Source organism: Lygodium microphyllum, chromosome 12, assembly GCF_053477565.2.
Source record: "Lygodium microphyllum isolate KBCC chromosome 12, Lygodium_microphyllum_v1.1.10, whole genome shotgun sequence".
In the NCBI taxonomy this organism is placed as follows: Eukaryota; Viridiplantae; Streptophyta; class Polypodiopsida; order Schizaeales; family Lygodiaceae; genus Lygodium; species Lygodium microphyllum.
In genome coordinates this window covers 76,306,233-76,323,829 of record NC_141146.1, presented here as the reverse complement: position 1 = coordinate 76,323,829, position 17,597 = coordinate 76,306,233, and the positions used below count along the sequence as shown (strand labels likewise).

The 17,597-nt window shown below is 40.5% G+C and overlaps 1 protein-coding gene across 1 annotated transcript; it reads right to left on the bottom strand.

The window, feature by feature from the left end:
- Positions 1-10,716: 10,716 nt before the first annotated feature.
- On the bottom strand, positions 10,717-15,912 carry LOC148027929 (trihelix transcription factor GTL1-like). Its single transcript, XM_087689629.1, has 2 exons — positions 14,341-15,912; positions 10,717-13,231 (listed from the first exon to the last, which is right to left on the bottom strand). The coding sequence occupies exons 1-2, from the start codon at positions 15,156-15,158 to the stop codon at positions 11,545-11,547; spliced, it is 2,505 nt and encodes an 834-aa protein (XP_087545755.1). The 5' UTR covers positions 15,159-15,912; the 3' UTR covers positions 10,717-11,544.
- Between the last annotated feature and the right edge of the window lie 1,685 nt (positions 15,913-17,597).

The window sequence follows — 17,597 nt, the reverse complement described above, 5'->3', positions numbered from 1 at the left end:
TTTATCATTCAGCTTCGACACGGCAAGGGAACTCTGCCATAGTTTACTAGATTAATGATGCAAGGTTTGTAATGAGTATTATAGCGCCATAACATCTTGGAAGGCCAAAAAATTTTATATACTCTGTCACATTGGAATATTTATTTATATATACATAATATCTCATGCGATGTGTACTGAATTTAAATAATTGAGTAAAGTTATTTTGTTTTGTTTCTTGAAACGCATGACTCTTAATTTTTGTTTAACATACGAGTGCATCAAAAGTAGTAATATGTACGGATACAAGTTACGTTATTGCTTATGCACAATCACAAGTGCAGTACTACGCGTTGAATTATGTTAATATATGCGGATGTGTCATTCACGTACCACACATTATCGTCACACTTACACAATCGCAAGTGTAGTACTATGCGTTGAATTATGTTAATGTATGCAAATGCGTCATTCACGTACCACACATTATCATCACACTTATACGAACCACACATTTATTTAATAAATATTTATTTATAGGGACAAAGTAAAGTATCTTATATTCATCAAGAAAAATACGTGTGATGGTTGTTAGTGATGGTCGATACAAAAAGCCGATAGTCAACAAGAACTCTCAATTGTTCCTTGGTTTTTTTATCGGTGGAGAGGAGGGTCTAGCTTCCGATGAAAATATAAGTTCCTTCTTTGCTTCAAAAATGATGCGCTCCCCCTTCAGCTCTTTCTCTAGGAGAAGTGGATATGACACTTTAGTGAGGTCACCTAATGTAGCAAGCATACACATTGCTCTACCACGCGTTTGTTCAAACAAGTAAAGAAACTTTGATCGCTTGATTAGCACCACCTTCTCCAAGCTAGATGTCACAAGTATCACTCGAAAAGTTCCAAACTTGGTCAAAGCTCAAATTTTCATGATTATTTCTTGCCCTCCTGGTGACCACTTCTTATGGAAGACCACCAAATCTGCAACAAGGTTGCCAATATACTCCTTTAGAGCTGAATCCTTCCGTCGATCTGCATGTTGAGCTCCTCCTTGCCTTGATGCAAACTCATCTATATACAGTATGTCCTAAATGACAAAGTCAAATGAAACAATATATTTAATGACTAACCTAGAGTTATTAGAAAACGATGAAACTTGACGGTAGGGTGTATCGGGTCCCCTAGAGTCCACCAATGAAATCTTGGCAAAAAATGATGCATGTAGCTGCCCTGTTCGAAGTTTGGTGTGGGCCCAAAAAGTGGCCCCAGACGCCAGACTTTGAATAGGGCAGCTACAAGCATCATTTTTTGCCAAGATTTCACCAGTGGACTTCGGGGGACCCGACGTACCCTACCGTCAAGTTTGATTGCATAAAAATATATGGTAGTTAGAAATCTCACCTTCTCCAGATCATCTTGTATCTTCATTTTCTCGTGTGTCAAGGAGGTACCTCTTTGGGCAAATAGATCTACAAACTCCTTGGTAGGAAGGTGGGGCCTTGGTCCGAACAAATCATGCTGTAGTCCTTCAAATTCAACATCTGACACAAGGTAATCTTCTTCAACCGAGGTAATGTACTCTTGTGCTGCTATGATGGCACTCACAGTATCTAAGCTTGTGCCATTATATCTTCCAATCTTTGCCATTGTCGGATGCACATCCATGTAATCATAATCGATCAGGTCTTCCATTGAATCCCTGACTAGAATAGAAAACAACTCTTCTTTCTTCATTTCCAAGTATTGCAGTATATTTGATAGAAGCAAGTATTGTACACCATCTACTTCAATGGGTGTCAAGGAGGCAAGGTTGGGTTTGTCGACTTATGGTTGTTCTGAAGAAGATGGCACCATGAGAGCCAACCCTTGCTCTGCCACCACTCGATGTTCCTCTTCAACATTTATGAGCTCTTCAATCGGTTCTTCTCCCGTGTATGTGATAGAAACAACCTGTGGAGTTGTATCTTCATCGCTCTCCTCCTCTAGGGATGTATCCAATGCAAGGAGGTAAATTGCCAATGCGCAATCACACTCCACGAGATCCAAAGGTGATGTACCTAGTGCACTTCCCATGGGAATAGTGCATACTTTATGCGAAGAATCCACATGGGTCAGACATCTATTCACCACTTTTTGGTGATTCTTCCTTGTCTGAAATACCATGAGCTATTCCAGAGGCACCCAAGTCATGTCGGATCCCTTGATGGAGTATGTGCATGTAGCAATGGTGCTCACAAAGTCTTCCAAAACCTAAAGGGGGGATCCAATGATGAGAGCATGCTTTCAAGGTTGAAGTTCTTAGAGAAATCCTAGAATATCTTGTCACCCTGGTTGGCAAAGATAGTCTCGTGGATCCACTCATCAAAGTGTGTGTGAGCATCCATCATAGTAGGTAGGAGGGATGTGGTGGATATAAGAGATGAAGAGAGAAAGTGTGAAATAAAACAATGAAATGAGAACTAAATTAGTTCTATCTTAAAAACCTTAAGTTTTAAACCATTAAGGGTTGTTCGCATACGATATTTAGTTATGGCTTTACTTACGTCTTTGTAAAGTTTACATGCATATGTAAATGTGTTGATGTGAAAAGTGTATAACAAGTGTATGATTTTATATAAATATCATAATTTTTAAATATTACAAGTTTGTAAGCGATAATATTCTATTGGCCAAAAAAATCCAAAAATTTATAGGTGTTGGATATTATAATTTGTGGTGTTGGGATTTTTAGGGAGACTCTACAATTTCTAAAATATGTGGAGCCACACACTTTCTGCTGGTAACAGTATCCTCAGCTCAGCTTTAAATTTTCCTATAATCTAGTTTAAAATAGAAGCTAGCAGGTGGATTCTGCATTAACATTGTAATTTCATGGCGCATTATACTCAAGGGCCAATCATCCTCCATTTGTAACACTTGGGGCTCCCGGCCCCCACAAATGATAGTAACATCCACAGTTGCATTTTCACGCATGTCTTGATCAAGGCACAACCATTTACCCTTGAGCATCCTCCATCTACGATACTTGAACACTAGGCATAAAGTTTGTCATGCGACAAAGTACTTGTAATTGGAAAGGAAAGTTAGCCGATTCTTCCCAAAGTAAGATAATAGTTAACTAAGAGAGAAAATTTTTACCTGAAAGCTATGTCCCTTATTGTGACTTGACACTCCACTATGTTAGGACAGTGAGTTATTTTTTATGTCGAAGTTTTGCCTAGAATCCTTGTTACATAATCCTCTGATGTATTTTTTATGATGTACGTGCTTTTGGTACGTCTCAAATGCTAAAACATTCCTTGAATATGTGTGTAAAAATTGCAATCAGTATGAACCAGCTTAGATGTACATTCTTTGAGCTGGTGCTTGGCTTCATAGAATTCAATATGTCAGCTGAAATTTTTGTGCTACGCATGTGCAAAATGTCGCTACTACACAATGGCCATTCTATGCTATTGAGATTAGATATGTGCATAGACTCAAGGGTTCCATATTCTCGACTCTCCTTGGGCAATATGTACTTGGAGTCATAGAAAAAAACAAGGTCCTTTGCGAGCTGCTTAGTTGTACGCCCCTCAAAGAGCAATCTACCAATTTCGAGGTGGTAACACTTAAATAAACCAGTGAAACTCTCAACATTTTGCCACTCATAGCAATCCAAAGGGTATACATCTGTAAATACAAGACTAGTTGTTACATAGATATCATGAAATTTCTCATTCTCAATGAGCTGCAAATACTTATTGTTTGCAATGTTTCGTTGAAAGGGCATAGTGGGCGCAATATGTATTTGTTTTTGCATGAATACATGTTGTACAAACGCCTATGTTGTTACAAGGTGAGAATCAACATTCCTTTGTCTGAGAGCTAAAATTTTACCCTTCCAGTGCTTTGATACATCTGCAATTGCAGATGCTTTTACCCTGAAAACTCCCTTCATACTTGGACGAGTATGTACCCAAGACGAGCAATGATACATATCAGTGATTCAATTCCCTTCTTCATCTTTTCTGTTACGTACTTCTATAGAGAGAATGCTTGTTCTTCTCTGAGGCATTATAACCTACGCATTAGATGTAAAGAAGTATGTATTAACCCCTAAATAATAAGCATTTTAATTATGTCCAATAATCACCAATATGCCATACAAATCAACATGGCATTAAGAGATGTTTACACTTTTGTAAATAGACATAAACATCGATATTAAAACGCATGTGGATATATGCATCAACACAAAGTATAGATTTAATTTCAAGGCATCACTTTAATCATACCATTTACATGAAATATAATGAAAAGAATAGCACAAGAATACTCAGACAATTTCACCAAAATATTTTTTATTATAATGAAGAGGAGTCTGATTTGACTCAAAACATTATATGAAATGTGGATATTATAGAGTAGTTGTTACAAGGATAGCAGCCACATGGCATGCAAATCTTAATAGGCACATTGGATTGATACCTGAGATATTCTAAGACTCAACACATTGTGTATTATATGGATGATATGATACAAGAGTTTCATGGATCATTGCCAATTGGCATGGAGATCCGAATGGACACATAGGACCAATAAAGCAAATGATTTTTGAACCATTAACTTCCAGCAGATCTATATCATTCAACACAAAGGAATCACTCACCACATCACAATAGTCGATCAAGAATTATATGCTTCACTTAAACCTTGTACAATACCTGCATATACAAAAAAACACATGCACGAATCCCTTTTAACAAAAATACTTGCATGAATCCCTTTTAGCAAAAAATATCTAGATAACTGCATGAATAGAAGCAATACAAAACAGGGCCAATTTACCTATAAGCTGATCTATTGAAGATAAGATTGAATCATTGCTAATCAAAACTCATTGCAAATGATGGACATAGAAAAACATCAATCCCGTCAAACATAAAAGTTACTAATTAAATGAATAAATTTTGGCACCACAAAATATGGCAGATTTACCTGTAAATTGAGCTACAGAATCTCTGCTGCTCTACCTTGTGTTAAGTGCTGCAACAACAATCGATCCTTAAGTTAGAGCTAGCATCAAACCCTATTGTAAAGATAGTAGAAAATGGATAATGCAGAGAGGAAGAAAGAGAGAGTGTGTGAGTACGTGGGAGAGAGAAAGAAATGAGCACCTATCCAATCTTGCCCAAATTGATCTCTACAAAAGACAATTTTGCAAGAGTAAGTATTTAAATGAAGATATACTGAAAAAATAGTAGAAAAGAGGAAACATAGAGAGAAAAAGAGAGAGGGAGAGAGAAATAAGCACTTATACAATGTCACCCAAAATGATATCTGCAATAAAACAACAACAAGGGTTAGAACTAACATTATGTTATATGGAAAAGATATCAGCAAAAAAAAAACCAAACAGAGAGAGAGAGAGATTAACACATTTGCCTCTTTCTCCAAATAAACTCTGCAAGAAAACAACAATTAGAACTAACATCAAATTCTATTGAAAACACAACATAAAAGAGAAACAACACATAGAGAGAGGGGGGAAAGAAAGGAGAGAGAGATAAGCATCTATGTCTCCTGCCCCAAACAACCTCTGCAATAAAACAACAATAACAGTAAGAAACGATATCAAACCCCATTGAAAAAATAGCAAACAAGAGAAAATGCAAAGAAAGATAGGCACCTATGTTTTGCCCAAAATCTGGAGCTGCGTGGAGAAGAAAGTACAAAGGTAAGTAGAATGCTCAAAACCCTAATTACTCTCAGCAGGGAGCTTCAATGGAGACGAAAATTCACGAGTATAGAGAAGAGAGGGAAAGTGGTATGTTGGAAAGTGGTATGTTGCTCAACTTTTAGGTCAAACTGATTTCGTAAGAAGGAAAAAAACCGAAATTGAAAAATCTCCAAAAAAAGGGAGGGAAATACGAGGTAAGAGAAATTCAAATTTTGTGTACTATTCATTCTCCCTTTTTTTAATCCCCCACTGCCCCTTTTTTTAATAGAAAACCCAAGATTTGGAGAGAGAAGATTCACCCTCCATGGATGTCAACATCTAGCCTTCCTATTGGACAATCCAAAAGGCCCACATCTTAAACTATATTATTTTAAGGGCCCATTTGTGAGTTCATTTTTTTCCTAATGAGAGGGAATTCTCTCACTAAGAAAGACAAGAGATGTGATCCTCTGGAAGTGAGGAGAGAAGTGATTTTCTCGATTGAGGCCCAAGGCAATCTAATGAACTCTCCTTATCTATGACTCAAGGTGGTTGCATGGACCACAAGTTAAGAGTACAGTTTAAAAAGCTATTTTTTGGAAAATCCATTTTTAAAATATCTCGCAACAGAAAAATGATATTTAAAAACGGGCCGCCTGGATTATCAGAAACAACGAGATCTACAACTTTCGTGCTGGACGTTTTTTCATCCAAACAACGCACAAAGAGATATCTCGAAATTAGTGCTGCAGAGTGGAGCAACCACATCTTGCATGAAGATCAACTCAACTCTCTCTCCAAGAAGAGAAGCTCTTGAAAGCCTATAAAAGAGGAGGCTCTCCTTGGGTGTAAGGGAGAGGTGAAGGAAGCATCACTTTGCATGTATCCAAGAGGAGAAGAGAAGGTACAAGTGCTGCAGAAGCCCTGCTGAAATCAAGTGCTGCGGAAGCTTTACTGAAATCAAGTTCCAAGAGGAGAAGAGAAGGTGCAAGTGCTACGCTCTACTGAAATCAAGTTCCAAGAGGAGAAGAGAAGGTGCAAGTGTTGCGAAAGCTCTGCTGAAATCAAGCGCCAAGAGGAGAGCCCTACACATATTGTGTAGGAGAGAAGGAGACTCAAGAAGGATCAAAAGGTGCCAACTTCTAAGTTGTGCAAGTGTTAGCCGGTTGTATACCATGCAAGGAATCGTGATCTTGTTTCCAAGATCTACAAGTAAGAACTGGCTTATGTCTAACAGAGGAGCTTGCTCCTTGTCAATAATATAACTCCACAAGGGGGGGGATTGGCCCATCTTCTAGTCCCTAGTGTGTTGCCAATTTCTCTACCTCTCTCTCTACATCTTTATTTTCTCTTATCTATTCTCCCTCTGTACCAACATAATATTCGCCATATATATTTTAAGTATATAAGAAAGTCGAGTGTGTATCTCAGATTCTATAGCACTATGCTCCTTCACATTAGTCTCCAAAACCAACCTCTATCAATGGTGAAGCTCTTATACCATTCCCAAAATCATGTGGTGGGGAAAGTTGCTTGAACTACTATATCGAACATACACAATACATACAAGGAGGCTCACTAAAAAATACGAGAAGAGAAATGGATGCCACAATATTTTGTAGCTAGTTTTTTTTTCTTCTACTACTTACTGTACAATGTACACAAAGTGTAGATAAGATACAAGATTAAGGAAAGTGGCCTACTAAGTCAAATAGTGCATAATTAACTCACCAATCGATTAGGGCAATAACTATGTTAGATGTAGGTAGATGTAACTAACCAAATAGAACACGTAATGAGTCAATGGTCAGGTTAGAGTCATAATGACCATCGAGTGCTAAGAGTACATATAAAGGCCCATCTACCTAGGCAACTGATCATCAATGTCTACACATGTTGAGCTTATCATCTCAACAATTATGAAGTTATAGGATTGTGGTAAACCTTTTGTTGTGGTATGGGATATGGTGGGGTTCATAGAGACTTATATGCCTACCATCATTGTATATTATGTTAATTACCCATGATTGGAGAGAGGATGCTAGTTTAGTATGCATCATGGGTTCTGGGCATAGTGTTTAGTCATTACTTGGGCAGTTAGAGAGACATTTGGGAAACTCATTTCAGGTCTCTCCAATTGTCTTATGATGCATCCTGAGGCTTCCATGTATTATCCTCCCCTCATTCTTGTATCATCACATCATCTTACATCCTTGGAGAGAGGGAGATTAGAGGCACTAGTCATCATTGTGCTGATACCCTATTGCTATTGTACTATGCATCTTGTACTTCATCATGGATTGTATTGTCCATATATTTTGAGTTACTATGTTCATGTAGTCTTTCTTTTTGTTAGTGTCCATGCTCTTCTTTTCTTAGTTTTGATTATTTGCACATTCTTATATAACTCTCAGTTTGTGCTCACATTTAAAAGTTGGTAGGAACATGTTTAATCGAAGCTACTTGATCATATGTAGAGAATATCCAAGGAAGAGTTGTTGATAACCTTTAAGTGGCTCAAGGGAGAATATGGGTATGCTCAACACATTGAAAAGTTTTCTCATTGTAGATAATGTCTAAGATCATGGCTCTTTGTAGATCATTCATGGATTGGGAAAGAGAGCTCTCTTTTGAATTAAGGTCATGGGACATAGAAGTTACAAAGTAGTGCTTGAAACAATACGTAGATGTAGCCTAGACACACACATGTCCATTGTGTAGGTTGGCTTGATGGTTGTGTACAAGCTATTGTTATCTAGTCCCAAACCTAAAAAAGGAGTGAGAAGAAGATACAAAACAAGCCATAGCTCAATTATAGCAGAGACAATACATGGAAAATCCCATCTATACTAGTGTAATTTTGCTAGATAGGCAAGACTATGGCTAGTTAGCAATACCCTCATTTTTTAGCGTACATTGATAATTGGTTCAAATCTCATCTTGAATGCTAGCAGTTCATTATTTTGTGCTAAAATGCATTAACACTCGACCTTGAACTTCTACCATGTTGACTTATGCAACTCTATAGATTTGAGCATGTCAACAGGAATCCCACCTTTAAATTTTGAATTTTACCTCCAAAATTAAAATGAAGAGGTGAGGAAACCTCTAATAGTAAATAGGAAATATATGAGAGAGAGAGAGAGAGAGAGAGAGAGAGAGAGAGAGGATACTTTACAGGTTACAGCTTGGCAAAGTGTACACGTGGGAGTGGCGAGTGAGGAGAAGATAGAGTTGGTCACAAATTTAGATGTGGATTCTGCATTGAAGAAGCTGTGTGGCCACTGGCTGTGAGAGAGAGAGAGAGAGAGAAAAAAAAACCTTAAAAATCAGCGTCGATTACTATTATCATTTCTCTTTAAAATAATAATAAGAACATGCGATAGTGGGTAGGTTGGCAAAAGCTTGTCGAAGGTCGTTACGAGCCGAGCATGGCGCAAGCAAAACATGAGAGCTCGGGAGCCGGAACTTCATATAATAACTGGTATTATCATCGTCATGAGTTTTACAGTTCTTTTTTTAACCCGAGCAGAGCAGAATTCCAGAGACAGAGAGTCTCATTTTTCAGCGTTGCTATTATTATAACCAAATTACAATGATTATCGTGGTTTTTATTGACATGTAGAGGGCTTTTACCGGGCGGTTTTACTGTGCGAATGATTGGCAGGAAGCTGCAATAAATAATACCAACAACAACAACAACAATAATCATAGTGACTTACTTTGCTTGTGGTTGAGAAGAATAAAGACAAATCCACTTTATACTGCGAGTGTGCAAAGGCTTTTTGGCCTTTTCCGTTAAGACACAGAAAAGAAGATGAAAGAAAAGAAAACAACGTAGGATGAAGTCGTGTGTAAAGCTGCCTGCATTAATATTGCATGTGAGCCCCCCCCGGGGGCCAACGCACGTTATTGTCCCTCTGCATGCAGCGGATCCCATCGGTCCTAGCCATACATGTGCACCATATGGGCAAACAGCCAAGTCATGCTGCCTCATGCATTGTCTCTCCATCTAGGCCCCCCCCCCCCGCGCCCCCTTTCTCTCTCTCGACGTTTGGGTGTGTCACTTCACACGTGTATATCACACATGAGCTGGAAGGAGCTGTACATTGCATGCATGCAACCAATACATACACATCATGTATCCTGGATTCCTGCATATTTAGCAAAGCAACACACACACACAGAGGATCGATCAACCAAGCCTCAAACAGGTGCAGCTCGGTTAAGTTTGAATATTGCATGGTTAGGTTGATATAACAAATGGCCTATCACTAGAGTAGCTGCATGCAAGTGACCTCAAGGACTTTAGATCTATTCACTGTCCATGCAGTCCTGAGATTCATTCAGCAGTATCCATGCTTCGGTCACCTTCAAGGAGTACTAGCCTCTCCTTGAGGTTGAATCATGCCACTTCCATGGGAGCTACGTGTTGTGATTTTGGTTTGGGTGGGGAGAAGGGGGGTTAAGGATATTTACATTAATGTCACTAGTGACTACTAATTAAATAAAAGCTCTGAGTGATTGAGAAGACTGTAAAAAGGCTCAGTCCTTCCATGGTAGTCCCATCCATCAATGAGCTCTTTGAGCTGCTTCATAGAAGTTTCGTTAAGTTATGTATTGCTAGATCTGCCTCACTTACAATGCATGAAATATATAACACTTGTTGCAGGAACAAAAGCGTAGATCTCCACGTACCTGCCAGTACAGACACACTCTTGTATACATCGTATCGGAAGTGGAATGAAAGCTTACATATGATACTGTCTCAGTGAATACCCAAGACAGTTTATATGGCTTTGGTTAGTTTATACTAAAACGCTTGTTGTTGCCTACAGTCAGAACCAACCCAATGTCCCCATCTGATATACACGTATGCATGTGTCTGTTACATGAATGTGCTGTAGTGATTAGTATATGCAAGAGAATATATATATATATATATATATATATACTCACTGATCTTACGCAAACTACTCCACCAACTCTGTGTACAGAAGAGCATACAAATTAAATTGACTGCAGTGGGCATAGCCTTCATTCAATCATATGGTCTTATTACACAGGCTCTTATAATGAGCCACAATATGTACATGGCCATCCCCGTACACAGCATACACTGCAGCCACCTCTCAAACATTGCGAATATTATTACATCCATCTTGCAGTGAACTGAATATATCAATGCATGATCATGTAGCCTAGGTTTCTATCATAACTGGGGCATCATCCTACAATCAATAGAGCTTGCAATATAACTAAACAATCAAATAATTAATCCAATACAGCCCACTATTCTATACCCTACAGTATTACAAGTACATCCCAGACAAGCCGGCTTTATTATACAAATTCGATTCGGAATATATCCAGCATCATGGTGCCCAGAGCCTGCATAGCATTGTGATAGACTCCCGTCATCCGTCTGACACCAAGGTCCATTTTGACGATGTGCATGCAAGTATCTCATAGTTTGAGAGACTTGTACATACCCGGTATTGCATATGGGTATATATAAGTCTACACCCAGTTGTGATTCCCTGTGATGGGCATTATCTTCATGAAGATGATGCTGCTTGCTCTTGATAAAGATGGCTACCACTGCAACTCTGTATCTGGCCAACTGCATCAGTTCAATTCTGCCATTAACTCTAACCGCCCAATACAGGCCCACTCTCTAAATCCATCGCCTGGGAATATTAGAAACACTAATGATTGGACAGTCAGACCCTTAAAGCCCCTCAATGAAGGCCAACTGTGACAATAACCAACTCCACTCAGCAGACCCATATTAGATCTGAAGTAGCCACCCAAAAGTAATAAACCAACTACCTGAGATTCAACATGTATGCAGCAGTATCAACCTACTGCATCATACTCCCCATTTGTGAGACCTTTTGCTGAGGCTGTTCTGTTGGAATAGCTTTTGTGGTAGCACCAGAGATCGAGCTTTTGGCAGAATTTACACGTTCCAATGTATAAGCCATTGGGTTGTTACTACAAGCATTGGGAGGCTTCACATGACATGTAGAATCAGAGGCTTGCTGGTGCACTTGGGGACTACTTTCCAAGGGATTAGTGACCACTTTCTTGGCATTTGTGTTGGCATCAGAGCTCATGAAAAATGGCACTGCACTTTCTACATTGTTGGGGGTATCAGAGCTACTGTTCACTGCACCAGCCCCTTGACTCTCTCCAGCAGGCACGGCTGCCAGCATTTCAGAAGCCCCTTCTTGGGCTTGTCCACTAGTGCTCTCTCTTGTGTTAGGAGCTTCATCATTCAAGTTCTCAGACTGTTCTTCACCCTTCTCTAACAACAACTGCTTAGTGTAGGAGCCCCCCAATACCCCTTCCTTGTACAAAGTATCCAAATGATGATAATACGGGCACGTCTTTGCATTCTCAGGCCGCTTCTTGTTGCTCTCTTTGGCTTTCTTGAAGTATTTGTTTATGTTCTCCCACTTCTCCTTACACCTCTTTGCTGACCTATTGTATCCTTGTGCTGCCATAGCTGCTGATATCTCCTCCCATAATTGGGACTTAGACCCAGGTTCATGAAATTTCCTATCAAGTGTAGTCCTGAGCTTGATCAGGAACAAAACTTCAGGTTTTGGCCATCTTTTGCTATTGGGGTCATAGAATTCTTTGTCATGATGGTAATCTTCCTTCAGGTCATGAATTGGAGAAATGGATGTGGGTTGGGCTTGTATGGTTGTCTGGGGCAACTGCAATGCTTGACCTGTGATCTTCTGCAAGAAAGCAACAAGGGCTGCATCTCTAGTGGCAGAAAGAGCTCTCTCTTGTGCCCTCAAGTCATGCTCCCTGCTCAACCGGGCCATCTCTTGCCTCTTCCATGCCTCTTCTCTGATCATTCTATCATTGTCTCTCCTCTCAAGAGCTTCCAAAAACTTCTGCTGCATTTGTTCCTGCTTCTGCAGGACCCTCTTCATCACATTCTCGAAGAACAGGAGGTACTTCTTCGATGGGGTGGGCGCGGATTTCCGCTTACGCTTCCGGCTTTGTACTGCAGACACAGCAGCTGCTGTGCCCTGATCTCCTGCCGCAGCATTCACACCCTCATTATCATCTGAGGTATCATCATCACTAGACAGGTTGAGACCACTAGTGCTATGGTCAGAATCTGCCTTATGGAGCACTCCACCACTTGCAGGCCCCATGGCGGCAGCAGGTAATGCCTCCGTTAAAGGCCGAGCTGGGACAGCCGCAGGTGGTGCAGCGGCGCTGCCAATTTTGAAGCCAGCATTGTTTTGATCACCATGGCTATAGTACTGCATATGATCAGAAGCTTGCTGAGGCAAAATTCCATTGGAGGGGTTCCTGTTGATGTCTTTGGGGACATTGATGTTGCTGCTGTGCTCCCCACCAGCAGCTTTTCCATAAAGGGCCTCGAGCTGAGAGAAGAACCTGTAGCTTTTTCCATCCTGCCTTCCGGCCTTGCCATCCTTTGTCCTCTTGTAGTATTTGTGCACATTCTCAAACTTTTCCTTGCACTTCTTTGCACTCCTGTGATAACCCATGTCAGCCAGCTTCCTGCAGATCCAGATCAACAAAAGTAGGATCAAAACAAGAAGCCTCTCTAATAACATATTAGCATGATTTCAAAGTACCATAAGAAAGCATAACTTTCCAATTTTGGAACGTATATTAGTATCATGAGAAAACCCATCGCAGTATCAAGCTTCATTTCGATATCAATCTCAAAAACGATTGATGCAACCACAAGCGCAATGCAAACCACACCAACCCTTTAGCATGGATTTCTCAGAGTATCAACCTAATGAACAAGATTTTATAGGAAGGTTTAACCTTGGACGTTATGATTCCTTAATATTGATCGGAATCCGAATAAGTGAGACTGACCTTGTACAAGAGAAAGAATGTTACAACTTATTGCAAATTTAACAAGAGTAATCTACAAGATTTTGGAATGTGAATGTATTAAACGGGGACGAAATAGGAATAAAATTACCTTCAATGTCAAGCATATGAGATAGTTGTACATGAATTAAGAACTCTGTTATAGGGGAATATCACAAGCCTAACCTAAAAGTCAGTTCAATTTGTCTTAAATTATCAGACGGCTTTTGCAGTCGGTTACGCAAAACTTACAGGATTCACCATGATTTGATTGCAGTCAATTGGAGGCTTTGTAACTAATCTTGGTATTAATAACAGATAAGTTTTCTTTACATTATAACCAGGTGATCCGAGAATTATCCCATGAAAGACCGTCCATGTGGAAAGTCAACTACATGTTTCAACAGTCAACTGCTGACAGTCTCAATTCTCGATCAAAATGCGAAAAAATGCAAGAAGCAGAAACGGCAAATGCTCGATGGGTTTGTCAAAATGATGATATAACATCATTAAATGGTGAATCTAGCTAATCCAGAATCTATTAATCCAGATTTGCTGAATTGATGCTTTGTTCTGATTCAAGCAAGGTCTGGATTGAGCTGCAAGGTGATATGATGGTCGGTGAATGAGTTTGTAGTTGTGAGATGTTTTGGCATAGATTGACTTGAATGAAGAGATCCGTATGTGAGTGTGTTTGAGTGAGTGAGTGAGTGAGTGAGTGGATGAGTGGGTGTGTGTGTGTGTGTGTTGGGGGTAAGTGTGTGTTCCCTTTTCTTTCTTACCTTGATACTTCTTCCCACAGGGGGCCTTTAAGGCTCGAATCTCTGAACACAGCATCCATATCCGACCTTATTTTCAACAAAGCGAGGGCTTCTTGCCGAGGCCACCGGCTTCCTCCTCCTCCAAAACCTCCTTTGTCGCCTTCCTCACCCTCATCCCCATCAAAAGACTCTTCTCGGGTGGCAGCAGCTGCTTGAACAGGCACAGAATTGTTAGCAGAAGGACCTACCTGTCCAGAATTGGGATTAGAGGAGAGATTAGCATTGGGATTAAGGCCAGGATTAGGTTTGGGATTGGGATTGACAGGAGGAGGAGCGGGGTTCTTGTGGGTGGGAGGAGAGGATATTGTTTGAGGGGATGAATTGGTGGTCAAGATGGGCATATGATGGTGCAGCTGGACTGATGATGATGCATTGACATGCTGCTGCTGCTGCTGCTGCTGCTGAGGCTGCACTGAAGCTGCAGGTGCCTGTTGGGATTGCAGGGAATTGGGATTAGGGGACCCTTCTGAGTGCTTAGTAATCTGTGGATTGAATCCCCCAGTCTGCGGCTGATTGCTGAAGTGATGGTGATTATGAGGGGCTGATTGAGAAAGGAGATTGAGGTGAGGGTGGCTGGTCTGTATTTCTTGCTGTTGTTGCTGCTGCTGCTGTTGTTGTTGCTGCTGTTGTTGAATGTGAGGGTGAGCATTATGGGCATGGCTTGTTGTGGAAGAAGAAGACAGACTGCCCATCTCATGAGAGAGATTGAACATATGATGGTGGGCTTGAACCCTACCCAAGAACTGGGGCACTTCCCCATATTGACCACTGGCCTGCATGATGTTGTCTTGATTTAATTATGCCAAATAGGAGGCGGGAGGGGAGGAAAAAAGAAGCTTATAAGATAATCACTCGCCCACACACAGAGTAAGCTCACACATCCCAAAAGGAGAAGAAGACAGCTTCCCCCCTTAGTTTAACTTAAGCAAAGCAAACATGTGATGTCAAATTGACTCTACATGTAGGCTGCAGTTCCCAATAGAGGAGGTTTTACAGGGGCAATGGACTGAGGTCAGAAAGGTGTAATGAAAGGGGCCAAAAAAGAATAGGAATGTTGAGAAAAAGGAAGGAGGACACAGGAGGCGGGTGTTGTGGGGGGGCGGGGGGGGGGGGGGGGGTTGGGTAAGAGAAAGAGGGGGGGGGGAGTTGTTGAAGGAAAAGGTGGAAGGGAAGAAGTGGGTTTGGGCAAATTCTGTACAAAATGAGATTATAAAATGGAGAAAGGTGAGAAGAAAGCAATGGCTGATAGGTGGTATATAAGATAATCTAGGAAGGACTACTAAGGGTGAAGGGAGAGAGGAAGGATGAGAGGAAGACGAAGGGGAGAAGAGGGTTGCAGGAGGAGGAGGAGAGAGGGTGGAGGGAGACAATGACTTGTAACGAATGATTCCAGGTTCTTTGGGGAAAAGAGAGATTTTGCCCTGCTGCAACAACAAAACAACAATATGGTCCCTGCAGGCTCAGATAGAAGAAGAAGGAGAAGATGATGATGAGAAAGATGAAGATGGAGATGAAGAAGAGGAAAGATAGAAAGAAGAAGAGGAGGAAGAAGATGCTGATGATGGATGGTGATGAAAAGGGAGCAAAAAGTACACGGGCCTATTAGAATAGAAGAAGATGTGAAGAAGAAGAAGAAGAAGAAGGGGGGCGCTAGGGGGGAGTTGACCATATTTCTATTTTATCATGAAATGAAAGCTTCGTGGTGAGAAACTCTTCTACACGTTGATGAATAAACCCGAAACAAAAATGCATCATTTTTGGGTAAAACTCCTTAGAGTCCGTTCTTGTGCATCTTAGAGCCAAGTCACACCCGGGTCTCCAATGTGAACAATAAAAGAGCTTCCTCTCTTAAATTGATCGTTGCGTCCAAGTTCTCATGTTGCAAAGCTATGTCTGAGAAATATCACCCGAGTCTCCTATGTGAGTAGTAAAAGAGCTTCCTCTCCTAAATTGATCGTTGCATCCAAGTTCGCCTGTTGCAAAGCTATGTCAGAGAAATATCACCAATGGGCTACGGGTGGGAGCCAAAGTCAAAATTATAGCAATGGGCTACAAGTGGGATCCAAAGTCAAAATTATAGCAAGCTTTTTCCATTTGGCCAATGAGCTATCTACTTTGCTCCTAAAGCCCACTAGCATTGCATTCATAGGGTGGATGGAGGTTTAGTTATCCCCCTTGCCTCTCTAAACCCTCATCAGGTGACTAAGAATTAGTGGGGGAAGGGAGGTTCCCCTCTCCCCATTAAGACTAGATTTAACTCGACCCATGCTTAGTGTCCACAAACACCACTTCATGTGTTGTGCACACACACACACACACACACAGACACACACACACACAAAAGATCATGTTATTCTTTCAAAATTTCTACTTTTCAAGTTTCAAGGTAAAAGTAAGGATCCCCAAAAAAGCACTCAAATTACAAGGATGCTTCTAGGCAGCCCAAAATGATCATAACAATTGTCTAATATTTGACCATTTCACTACAAATCCAGTTTTAGCCATCTAACACTACAAGATAAAGTATGTAATCAATTATGTCTCAAGCTGAGGAGTTTGTCACCATGATAATTCTCAAGGGAAGGCACTTGAGAAAAACATGGGAGAACATCTCCTGCTAGTGTGTGTGTGTGTGTGTGTGTGTGTGTGTGTGTGTGTGTGTGTGTGTGTGTGTGTGTGTGTGTAGTTTATCATTAAGGGGGAGAAAGATTGAGTTAAAAGGACCTAAATATAGTGGTGAGGCAATCCTCCTAATTGTGGCCTCAATTGTCCCCTCAAGCCAGCCCCCCCCCCCCCCCCCTGTGCTACCCCCAAACAACCCTCTGCCCTATTGCCCTAGGATGAGTGGCAACAAGGTTTAAAAGCAACTTTTGAAAAACTATCAAGGTGTCGTAGCTAATTTTTGGCATCTTACCTACCAAGCATGAAACTACAATAGTTGTGCTACCCCTCTAGACAATCATTTTTGTAAATCTATCTTATCACATAAGTTAACTAGTGACATAATTTTGATTTTATATGACAAAAAAACAAATAGGGGATGTGCTTATACACAATCTTTTACACAATGGTGGTAAAATTCAAAGGGGGAAAGGTCTACATATAGAGACCCTTTCATTAAAGGGACAAATTCTACATTAGCAATATTTACGTTAACTCAAATATAAGTGCAAAGGGCTTGAATGCAATTGAGAGGGATAGTTTAATAGTGACTAGCC

Bases quoted from the DNA above. Each gene is read 5' to 3' on its own strand.
- LOC148027929 (XM_087689629.1), bottom strand. From the start codon at position 15,158: ATGCAGGCCAGTGGTCAATATGGGGAAGTGCCCCAGTTCTTGGGTAGG. The intron at 13,232-14,340 runs GTAAGAAAGAAA...CTGGATCTGCAG, and splicing joins CTGTGGGAAGAAGTATCAAG to GAAGCTGGCTGACATGGGTT.